Genomic DNA, 11,932 nt, shown 5'->3' with positions numbered 1-11,932 from the left:
TCCAGCTGTGTTGTTCCCTGGTCTCCCAGCTGTGTGCGTCATTTGCGTCACTTTTAGTGTCCCCTGGTCTCCCAGCTGTGTGCGTCACTCTTTAGTGTCCCCTGGTCTCCGCTGTGTGCGTCACTTTTTAGTTTCCCCTGGTCTCCCAGCTATTTGCGCCACTCTTTAGTTTCCCCTGGTCTCCAGCTGTGTGCGTCACTCTTTAGTTTCCCCTGGTCTCCCAGCTGTGTGCGTCACTTTTTAGTTTCCCCTGGTCTCCCAGCTGTGTGCGTCACTTTTTAGTGTCCCCTGGTCTCCAGCGCGTCACTCTTTAGTGTCCCCTGGTCTCCCAGCTGTGTGCGTCACTCTTTAGTGTCCCCTGGCCTCCAGCTGTGTGCGTCACTTTTTAGTGTCCCCTGGCCTCCAGCTGTGTGCGTCACTCTTTAGTGTCCCCTGGTTTCCGTTGTGTTTTGAGCTTTTTGCAGCATTTTGTATTTGCAGCGTTTGGTTTATGCACCGCATTTAGTTAACTTTACGCGTGTTGATCAAGTTGGTGAATATTTTCTAAATGATGCATGTGTTGTCAAGTTGTTGACATCTTCATGTGTTTTGCACCTGTCGGCCACCATACTAGTGGCATGAGGTCCAATTATGCAACACTGGTTAATAATAGGCTCCTCAGAGAATAACTGCTGATGGTTTGGTGTAAAACCAAGAGAGGATGGCTGAAGGTGTGAATGTATGGCAGGTCAACCTTAATTCACTTTAATGTTTGCTAAAAACACTTCCACACTGATAAGAAGTCGCTCAGCACGGCGGGGTTAGAGTCCATGTCTTTGAGCTGTCAGATAACAGCTGATTAATAACACCTAAACTACGTACAGTCTGACACACAGAGCTGCCCACGCCCACTCTGAGTGTGTGACTGAGCAGAGGCTGTTGTGTCTGTGAGTGTGAGTGTGTGTGTGTGTGTGTGTGTGTGTGTGTGTGTGTGTGTGTGTGTGTGTGTGTGTGTGTGTGTGTGTGTGTGTGTGTGTGTGTGTGTTTCTCACTTGCTGTTGTTAGCTGCTCCTCCAGTCTCCTCCCCCTCGCTCCTCTCCAGAACCAGCACAGACTTCCCGTGCTCCTCCAGCCGCACCGTGTTCGCCTCCACATCCTGCAGGACAAACATACACATACGAGGCAAATTCATATTCAGTGTGTTTGTGGATCTGAATCTGTCTGAAAATATTCAGATGTTTGACATTATCTAGACTAGAGCTTTTCCGAGTCATTTTAGCTTAATTTATATTGTGTTGAAACGCAGCATATATCATTATTAAATATATATTATTAGTAGGATTGTTTCAGATATGTGTGATTCAAACATTTCCAAAAACTGCAAAGCATTAAAACTGAAAAAAGTAACAATCATTTCCAAAATAATAACATATATTTTTTAAGAAAATATAGAAGTTTTTATGAAATTGAAAAAATATATATATTCCAAAACAAAAATGATTAAAACATATTTATAGATATATATGGATATTTTAACTTTACAATTTCCATTTTAATTTGTGATTTGTTTATTTTATTTTACTATATATTTATTTTTTATTCATTTAAATGTATTTACCTCAGACATTCAAAGCGTTATTCACAAACCTTAATAGAAGCATTAAATATAATAATGAGACAGTTTACAGTTTAAATCGAGAGCTGCCTATCAGCTGATCTCACCTTGAGGATGCGTATGAAGTCGTGTTTGTCGACTCGCAGGAAGTGGCAGTTGTCTTCTCTCAGGATGATGGTCGCGGCTCGCGGGGCGTCGTTCAGCAACGCCAGCTGCCCGAAGTCCTCCCCCTCATGGAGAGTGGTCACTAAACCCTGCAAACACACAGCATTACATTACTGCAGAGGTGGGAAGTAGTGGAGTTCAAATACTTTGTTACTGTACTTAAGTACATGTTTCTGGTATCAGTACTTTACTCCACTACTTATTTTTCTGACTACTTTTTACTTTCACTTCTTACATGTTGAACACAAATACCTGTACTTTCTACTTCTTACATGTTGAACTCAAATACCTGTACTTTCTACTTCTTACATGTTGAACTCAAATACCTGTACTTTCTACTTCTTACATGTTGAACTCAAATACCTGTACTTTCTACTTCTTACATGTTGAACACAAATACCTGAACTTTCTACTTCTTACATGTTGAACTCAAATACCTGAACTTTCTACTTCTTACATGTTGAAACCAAATACCTGAACTTTCTACTTCTTACGTGTTGAAACCAAATACCTGAACTTTCTACTTCTTACATGTTGAACACAAATACCTGTACTTTCTACTTCTTACATGTTGAACACAAATACCTGTACTTTCTACTTCTTACATGTTGAACACAAATACCTGTACTTTCTACTTCTTACATGTTGAACACAAATACCTGTACTTTCTACTTCTCACATTTTCCAAACAGGCTGGTTCCTTTAGTTTGAATGTGTGTTTGGTGGCGTGATCATTATTATTTAGAGTCATTGTGTGTCTATTGATTTGAACACGATCCGTGTATCCATCATTTCCTGGTCTTCTCTAAAGAAGAGGGACCAATGAAAACTTTTACTTGAGTCAAGAAGTTTAGTCAGTACTTCTACTTTTACCAGAGTATTTTTAAACACGAGTATCTATACTTCTACTTGAGTAAAGGATGTGTGTACTTTTGCCATGTCTGCATATCAGAAACTGTCACTCACACGTCTCTATCTCAAACAGACCCTGGTACAGTCAGGCGAGGCCATGCACTGTCCCCAGTGTGGCATCATCGTGCAGAAGAGGGATGGATGTGATTGGCTGCGCTGCACCGTCTGTCACTCTGAGATCTGCTGGGTGACCAGAGGGCCTCGCTGGGGGCCGGGGGTAAGAAACCGTTCCTTTCCTCATTGCATCTCTCTTTTGTTATAAGATACGATACGATACGATACGATAATACTTTATTGGTCAGATCAAGTCTTACATTTGACTTGCATCACAGCAGCTCCATGTGTAACATCAACAGACAAATATCAAGACACAATACATGAAAAACAAACAACAGACATTTAACATAACAGCACAATCACTGAGAGAACATTTTTTCAATTAGCCTTTATGTAGAAACCCAATCTCCTACACCCTGGAACAATGATCCAAATACAAATCTGCCAAAACTTGGTGGTTAAAAAAGGTTTTATTTGAAAGGTAGTCACCTCTTATTCTGATCTGTTTCTTAAAGGGTCCTGGAGACACCAGCGGGGGATGTCGCTGCAACGTCGACAATCAGAAATGTCATCCTAAATGTCAGAACTGCCACTGAGAAACCTGAGAGGTCAGATTATAAAATGTACTGAGATATACACCTTTAAATAAAGTATTCTCTAAAATAGGGAAAAGAGGATTAAGCTTAAAGGAAAAGTGTATTCAAGCAGGTTCCTCGTATTATAACTGGACACCATTTTTAACCACTTTTCAGTGCCACTAGATTAACTTAATTTTTTAATTAAAACTTTTAAGTTATACGTTGATATATATATTTTTAAAAGATCACTTCTGACTTTAAAATGTTTGCACTGCAAGTGAAGCAATACAGGTGTGTCCTTTTCTGTTTTGGAAGCAGTTACAATGCATTACATTAAAGGGACGGTTTGGAGTTATGAAGTGGCGTTGTATGTTGGTGCTTCTCCATATTCACTTTAGTAGAGAAAGAGACTGATATTGATTTTATATGTTTTTGTTTCAGCAGTTCATTACTTAGCTTCCTGTTTGTACTCCTGTCTGTTACCCAAACTGCATGCTGTCAGTAATACACTGACTGTGGATAAGCACCTCATAAGACCCACATAAAAACATCCAAACATCTAAACTAAACTGAAACTAACTGTGGCCTTATTCTTGTGTACAAAAGCTGTTTCAGGGTGTTTCTGACGACGTGTTCTGACTAAATCTATCTTGTGTCCTTGACGTGCAATTTTCACCATAGAGGTATTCAAACAAAGTGAATAGAGTTATATATTGTTACATTTTTTGTGTCTGACTGCATGTGTCCTTTGTCACCAAAGAAGTTTGAAATGTGTTTGATTGTTAATGTTTGAGTGGAAGCAGGCTGTTTTGGTGCTGAGGTACTGAGTGTTATATTCGGATATTATTAATAAATAGAAGTTAATAGTCCGATGTATTGCAATACTTGAAAACATTTCTGAAAAGGCAGATTTATTCATTTTGTCGGGCAGCTTAATAGATCGGCTGCATGTTAGCCACCACACTTACAGCTTTATTAAACGTTTAAAAGCTTTGTACCCATGGTAGTATTTTGAATATGTTCTATTTCAACTATGCATGTTATTCTGATTGAATCCTTCCCCTCCACTACACTACTGCCCCTCACTGACAAGCCATGAGAAGTCTCCACTGTTACCTGTGTTCAAACATCAGCTCTGTGTCGCTGGTGTTCACTTGTGCCTTAATTATCAATAAATACACTTCCAAACTCACACATGTCTTTGCTCTTTATTCAATCAAATAATAATACCTTTAATGAAACTAATAGTTAAAGGATTGTTTTATCTTAAAGGTGGGGTAGGTAATTCACTTCAGAAACACTTTTTGTTATATTATATGGAATGCTCTTAACATCCCGATGGCAATGAATGCATTAAGTGCTCTGACAATAAATACATTACAACACTTTATCTGTGGAAGTCATAGTACTGTAAAAAGCACGACCAATCATCTGAGCCGGCCCGGCTAAAATAACTGGATGGCCTACCTGCCTGTCAGCCTTCCATCTGTGCACAAACTTATCTCGTGCCCTCATTGGACATGTGCACGTTCGTGTGTGTTGGAGGAGGGGCTCTGTAAGGAAGTGGCAGATTTTTTCCGTTTGTGTATTTTTTCAAATTCTAGCGCACTCGAGCTACCTTTGAGTACTAACCCTAACCAAATATGTATACTACCTGTTTAAATATATGTTGAAAACATTAAAGTCACAGTTAAAAATAGAATGGTATTTATTAACAATTAGACATACTCACAGTGTGTCAAAATGCAAATGCTAATTGGATTATTACAAACATATTTCTACTAAAACATACATCATTTTGAAAATGTACTATTGTGGAATAATATGTTCCCCCATGTGCTTCTAAATAATTTCACAATTGGGTTTTGTCAGTTTTCCTGCAGTAATCAACAGACCATATTTTTGTTTGCTCTTTTCTAAGTTTTTGAGAGCATGGTTTAGTTTTATTTTAAATAATATATTCCTTTTTTTATTTTTAGTCTTTGTCCCCTTAAACTAAGTTCTGGTTTTATTCAGGAAGACCATTCATTAGTATTAATTTAAGTATATGACACATTTTAATCCATGTACCTTGGGACAAATTCTAAACGTGTGTTTATTAAACAGCAGCCGGTTGTATTTTGAAGTGTATATTGGTAATCCCACATATGTCTTTTGTCTTTCAGGAGTGTTTTGATGTTTGCCAGGACAAAACCAACGTTTTTATCTCATACATTAAGTGGACCTATCATGCTATATTTGAATAATATATTGTAGGGCCATACCTATATAAAACATGTCTGTAAAGTTTTTTTTTCAAAATACCAAACAGATCATGCATTTTAGCCATGCCTCATTTCGCTCTATTTGCTATATTCCAGCCCAGTCTTCACAAGGGCTGATTCTGTGGCAAATGAGCTGCATTTGACCACGCCCCCTGCAAAGGAGGGGGGCGAGGCACGAGCGTCATGTTACCATGCTGTTACCATGCTGTTACCATGCCACGCAACCTCTCATTCCCCTGATAGGTGGAGAGTTGCCCATATAGGCGGAGCACCCCGTTTCTGACGTCAGAACAATTTAAAATCTCATCAGTCTGTATCAGATCCGTTGCAGCCCCGTTTTTAGAGATTTGGGTATGGAGGAAAAGAGAGAGGGTTGTGTTTTCTGACACTTGGTGAGTTCCCTGACACAACGGGGACACATATTTATGTATAAAAGACGTACAAAAGTGCATTTTGCATGATAGGTCCCCTTTAACTATGTGACTGAGCCTCGGAGTAACGAGCCAAGGTCACTTTTTGAACTAGACCTCCTAACATTAGCTAGCTAACGTTACTGAGCCCAAAAGCTTTGGGTGAGCTAAGCTAGATAACCGTGTTATTTACAGTGTCAATACTCTGAGTAGTTTACCATGTACCGAGCACGGTACCTTAAAGAGTTTAAGACAGAAGGTACGTAAATGTGTAGAGGGGGTACAGTGGGTGGTCATGTGAAAATGTGTTCTGATATGTTTCCTTCACGAAAATGAGCCAAGGCCATTGAGTGTGGTTTGAAAAAAATAATTTATCATATCATTTTTTTCTTTAGCTTAAATAATGCCACAGACCCGAACACCATAGGGTTAAGAAAAAGGAGGAGACCAAACATAAGTTTTCACTTTACCTGGGAACTAGACAATCGTTTCTTGAGAAACAAAAACAGAAAGTCCCTGCACTATAACAGGAGATGCCTGGAACAGGTTTGCATCCAGAGAATGCAAAACCCACGACTCAGACAGATATAGGCTACATGACAAAAATATTGCTATAGCTAGTACAGTATAACAATCGCGGTGTAAAAGAGAGGCATCAGTTTCTACCATGGTTATCAACAAAGTAGGCAAATTATCTCTTAAAGATCCCTAAATAGTTTTCATTTTTGGGCTTTCCTGGCCTTACACAGATTGAGTCGATTGGTACCGTGCCTCATCTATGTTATCAAAAATCACAGAACAAAAAAGGTGTTATGCGTGCTTTGCTCTGTAGAAGTCCGAAGGAAGGGGCAGATATTTTTCGGTTGTGGCACTTTCAAATAATCTAGCTTACGTATAGCTGGTTTTCCCATTCTTACCTACCTTTAAATGATTCATAAACTATAGAGTTCAGATTATTTTAATCACCATTGGAACCAAAAGGAAAATGATATATCGTTTCCAAACCGTACTTTATAGCGCACAAATCATTGAAATGTCTGGGAGTGGTCGCGTTACGCTGAGCGCGCTCCCGCGAGGTGGCAAGCAATGCATGCTCGGCCGGAATAACACCTGTTGTCCAGGGGGGCTGACGGCGTGCAATGAATGATATGTTTTCCCTTTAATTTACAGTATCATTTAGGTTGCATACTAAGAAGCAATGGCGCTATACAAACGTGTTGTTTTAACTATACCAAGTAAAGATATCTTCGCTATATTTAACTTAAGTTTATCATTCTTTCTGCCTTCACGTGATACAGGGATCATGACCGTGAGGGTGTGGGCCGCATATGCTGTAAGAATCACCCACAATGAGTCCATTTGCAAAATGGTTTACTGATTGTCTCCTATTATGTTCAGTGGCGGTTCTAGCTGATATGGTGCCCGGCGGCGGTTCGGAGTGTTTTGTTTGATTTTTAAACAAACACAAGTCTTGGCTTTCAGAATATTGCAACTTTTATTTCCAAACTCACACGATAAATACATTCTTTAAAGCTTGTAAAGGGAAGATGACAGGCAAATCTGCTCTTCGCAGCAGCCGCGCCCCCCTCCCTCCGGCTGACATTATGAATGTAAGCGTAGAGTATCATAAATAAACACGGCAGGGTCCGTTACAGTTTTGTTTTCATCTGATTTCAATTAAAGAAAGTCTTGCCTTTCAGAATATTAAACTTGTTTAGTAATTCAGATGATAAATACAGCTTGAAGCTTGTAACGGCATAATTACAAGCGGAGAACGGATTAATGTGACGTCACGGCAGACATAACACAGCCGGTGTTTCTCGTGAGGGTTTTCCCCCGGGAACAAAACGCAATACACACAAACGCAAAAGACACAACACACACGTATACACATCACACACTTCGCGAGCTTCCCCCAGACCAGTAATCCAAACGATCAATTATCTTCCCTCCGTAGTATTTTGATTCATTTGCTCGCTAAATAATCAATCAGATCGATAGATTTCCAGAGAAGAGGAAACTTTGGAAGGCCTTTTCTCAAAAATGAATGACTCGGTGACAGCAGTGTAATATAATGTTGACATATTTTGCTTATATTTGGGAGTACCAATAAACAATCCCTGATATCATTGAAAGGCTAGGAATATCCTCTTTCCAGCAAGTGTATACAACTCAAATGTGTCAAAAGTCCCAGTTCTTCGTAAAACCTGTTGAATTATAAGACTAATGAAAAATACGCATAACTAAAACTAACAATCCCAGAGTCGCGTAGATGATGTCATCAGGCTGGAATTTCGTCATTTTAGGGTCAAGGGCGCGATTTGGCCCTTGGGTGTGACCATGTTTGTTATGGCACAAAAGCCATTGAGCGGAAAAGGATTTGGGAAAAAAAATCACTTTTTGAAGATCAATAATGTCAAACATTATAAACAATCCATACAGGCTATGCCTCCTTAGTATTACCGTATATATGAAAGGAAATACCTCTACTTTGAATAATTAGGTGTTTGGTATGTTTCCACTACTACTTCCCCATTCACAAATCTGAAACCAATATGTATACTAAATATAATTCCATTCAGAGCAGAAAAACAGCCTTCAGGGTCAAACTCTGCACATAAGCATTCAGCAGTGCACATGGATTGTTGCTCGAACATGCAAACTGTATGAACACAGCAATACTTTGAAATGCAAAAAGTGAGTGTTGTGTGTGTGTGGTGTGTGTGTGTGTGTGTGTGGTGTGTGTGGTGTGTGGTGTTGTGGTATGGTGTGTGTGTGTGCGAGAAGCTCTTTAATAAAGGATTTCAACTCGAGCCCCAATTGCGTGAGCGTTTGTCGCAGAGCCAATCAGCGGTGAGGACACGCAGCCTGCCGTCAGTGACGTTGAATCAGAAAACCAAAACATCAGCCCGTTAGCTGTGAGCACACAGAACTCACAGCTCCTCATATCTTTCAGAACTGGACAAAAGTTAAACATAAACAAAACACAGATGTCTGTCATGGCGGAATACAGTCGCTGGTTTATTTTATGTCTGGTAGGCCGTTGGAGTGACGTGGTGGACGGAGCAGATACAACGTAGTTTGCATGGTCCGATCATCGATCTCCATTCCAGAAAACCACAGATTGTTTCCACAAAGCATTAATTCATGGGTTTATACTAACCGTTAGTTGTAATTCGGCATCATTTTAAAATGTTTTATTAGAATAAATCACAGTAAATATGTTCATTTTGTTGTAGTTGGTTCTACCAAAGTGTTTACATGCATATAAGGCCGCCCCTCTCCAGCGCGCTCCTGTTTTGCAATGAAGGAGTTACCCACAGCTGCGGAACAGCGCAGTGAAGCTTCAGCCGATTAGAGCCAATGCGAATATTCCCGCATCGTCCGTGTAAACGCAGAATAATGGCCAGTTCAGCAGACCCAGACCACTGTTCTGACTAGGGCTGGCAACAACTGACCTAATTTGACATAATCCGATAAGTCTGATCGATAAGAACCGATAATCGATTATCCGGAACGTTAAGGGTTTTTAACCTGTACTCACTTCCTTATATCAATACTGCCTTATCGATGCCGGTCTTTTAAACGATAGTACTTAACGGTCTTGTGACAAGAAAAAGGTAAACAACTCCAACAAATTGTGAACAAAACTACATTGCTTTTATTTAATTAAATGCGATAAATATTTCACAGATCAAAAGAAACAACAGTATTTACAACATCATATTAAAAATGTTTGGATGACAGAAACTGTAAACAGAAATAGCTCCGAAGCTTAACAAATAACTAATTCATTACCTGCTACATTAACCTAGTGGTTTTTATAACTTGAGTAACTCCTGTGTGGTTGCCTGGTAGCATACATAACACCCTGACCGTGGAAGGGGTTACTACCTTGGACGGGGCCACAAGGCTACTAGGAAAAGACAGTGCCCGAACCCGTGCATTTCCCCGTCTGAAGTGGGTGCAATTTTTGCTAATGGGTTTAATTACAAATTGCCTCAGTTTTACCGCCTTATATATAATGTTATTGGCACTTTTGGTAACGGACATGTGTCCACATCCCGAGGACGGCAAAGTTAACCACACCTCCGGGCCGCGTTCTCCTTCCGCCATCTCCTGCGGTGGTTGTAAGACTAGCCCCCGCCCCCTCCAAGCAGGCGGGGGAGAGATCCTCGTCTGAAGGTCGGATCGCCCATTCGAAAATAGCTATAGACGCATTTTGTAGTCATATTGCAATTAGAAACTGAGTTGGCCACACTACCACGCGATATAATTTTATGTAGCATATACATTAACATATGTTTAAATGTCTCCTGGTACGATACAAAAGAGCCGATTAACGTTGAAGCTAACGGGGGTTGTAGAAGCACCTGTGAGTGACGGTCACCAAGAATCGACGACTGAATGAGGTTTCCAAACCTGAATTTTGGGGTAATCGATTTTATCCGATGTAAGTCATTAGAGTTGTTGCACCCCTAGTTCTGACCGCCCCCTTAAAGTGGGACCTATCATCTATATTTGAACCTAATGATCAGTGTAGGACCATACCGTATATAAGGCATATTTAATTACTTTTTATTTTCAAAATACCCAACCACAGATCATGCATTTTAGCCATTCCCCTCATTTCGCTCATTTAACACTGTCTTTTCCATGGGGCCTGAATCTCTGGTGGATGAACAGCCCGATCTAAACCAGGCCTGGCATAGTACTACAGCGTCTCCAGCCCTTTCCACGGCAATATGTCCGTGGCTGTCTTTCCTCCTGGATTGTGGAGTTGGCCAAATAGGCCGAGCCGCCACTTCTGTGACGTCATAGAAGTGGTATCCAATCCTGGATCTCCCCTTGATCAGATCCCGTTGCCGGCCCCCTTTTTAAGAAGTTGAGGTAGGAGGGAAAATAGAGAGGGTTGTGGTTTCCTGACACTGGTGGAGTTCCCTGGGAAACCGGGGACACATATTTCTAATAAAGATCGGGTTCTTGCATGATAGGTCCCTTTAAAGGCAACTTCCTGTAGAATTTTACATGTGAGGGGCACAAAGGGCCAGGATGTACAATTATTTTCGGAGGCCTCTCGGCCCCAAACCGAGGGCAACGCATGACACGGCCCGTCGTGGAAATTCCTACCCTTGATTGTCATAATAATACATACATACATAATTGTTTTCCCTCCACTAATAGTAAGAGATAGCTAGATGAAAGATAAACTTTAAACAAGATGCCTGTGGTGCTTAGTGGCCAGGTTGTTATCATACCATAAGGTCGTGCTCCGGTTCTTTCGCTTCCACGCGTCTGAGTCGCGAAGGAACAGGGACTGGGCTGGATCCAAGCTTAGCATACCTAGCTTGGTTACAAGCTAACGTTAGTTAGCATTACAGCCTGAGCCCTGTAATTCTTATTAGCCTATTAACATGGACAGTAACATTAATAACCAAAAAGTTAAACAGTAAGAGCAGCTCACTCATATTCTCGTGAACCCCCTTCCTGACAGAGCGTACTGTCCACCGCAGATACCATTCTATATACAACCGTTTAAGCCCGGCCGCTGGGGCCCGATGGGGCAGAAGTGCTAACCTACATAGCAATCGCAGTGCATCATTTCTGTTCAATGCCATCTGCACCTAATGGGTTTATGGGCCTCCCGTCCACCTTAACTACGGCCCCCAATCCCAAACACCTCCCGCCTACCTCCGTGCGGAGGTGAACTCCGTCTTGTAGCCACACTCGGCAGCTCACCGAGGCTCCTCCTGTCCAGATGGAGGGAGGTGGGCCCAATCCAAACCACGCCCTCGAACCTAGGCCCCCTCCGGTGGACGGGCTGTGAACTCCGTCTGTAGCCACACCCGCCAGCTCAACGAGCTTCCCCTTCCTGTCCAGATGTGGATGGAGTAAATATCAAAGCGGCAAGCCTGGGGAACGGCCCTCCCTCGATCTCCGCCAGAAACAGGA

At 41.2% G+C, this 11,932-nt stretch overlaps 1 protein-coding gene and 1 long non-coding RNA gene across 2 annotated transcripts in view; one reads left to right on the top strand and one right to left on the bottom strand.

Moving 5' to 3' along the window:
* Positions 1-2,697: 2,697 nt before the first annotated feature.
* On the top strand, positions 2,698-4,498 carry LOC104943954 (uncharacterized). The gene is made up of 2 exons (XR_798176.1): positions 2,698-2,888; positions 3,244-4,498. It is a non-coding gene; the product is annotated as an uncharacterized lncRNA (long non-coding RNA).
* Positions 4,499-9,326: 4,828 nt separating this feature from the next.
* The window catches only part of LOC104943955 (rap guanine nucleotide exchange factor 3-like), a 7,323-nt gene continuing 4,717 nt past the window's right edge, over positions 9,327-11,932 (bottom strand). Inside the window, exon 4 of the mRNA XM_010769426.1 lies at positions 9,327-9,423. Coding sequence (XP_010767728.1) covers positions 9,327-9,423 — 97 coding nt within the window. The remainder of the gene's footprint in view (positions 9,424-11,932) is intronic.

This window comes from Notothenia coriiceps, unplaced genomic scaffold (assembly GCF_000735185.1).
Source record: "Notothenia coriiceps isolate Sejong01 unplaced genomic scaffold, NC01 NC01_scaffold00007257, whole genome shotgun sequence".
In the NCBI taxonomy this organism is placed as follows: Eukaryota; Metazoa; Chordata; class Actinopteri; order Perciformes; family Nototheniidae; genus Notothenia; species Notothenia coriiceps.
Note: the sequence above shows the minus strand (reverse complement) of the source record. Positions and strands in the feature narration are given on the sequence as shown.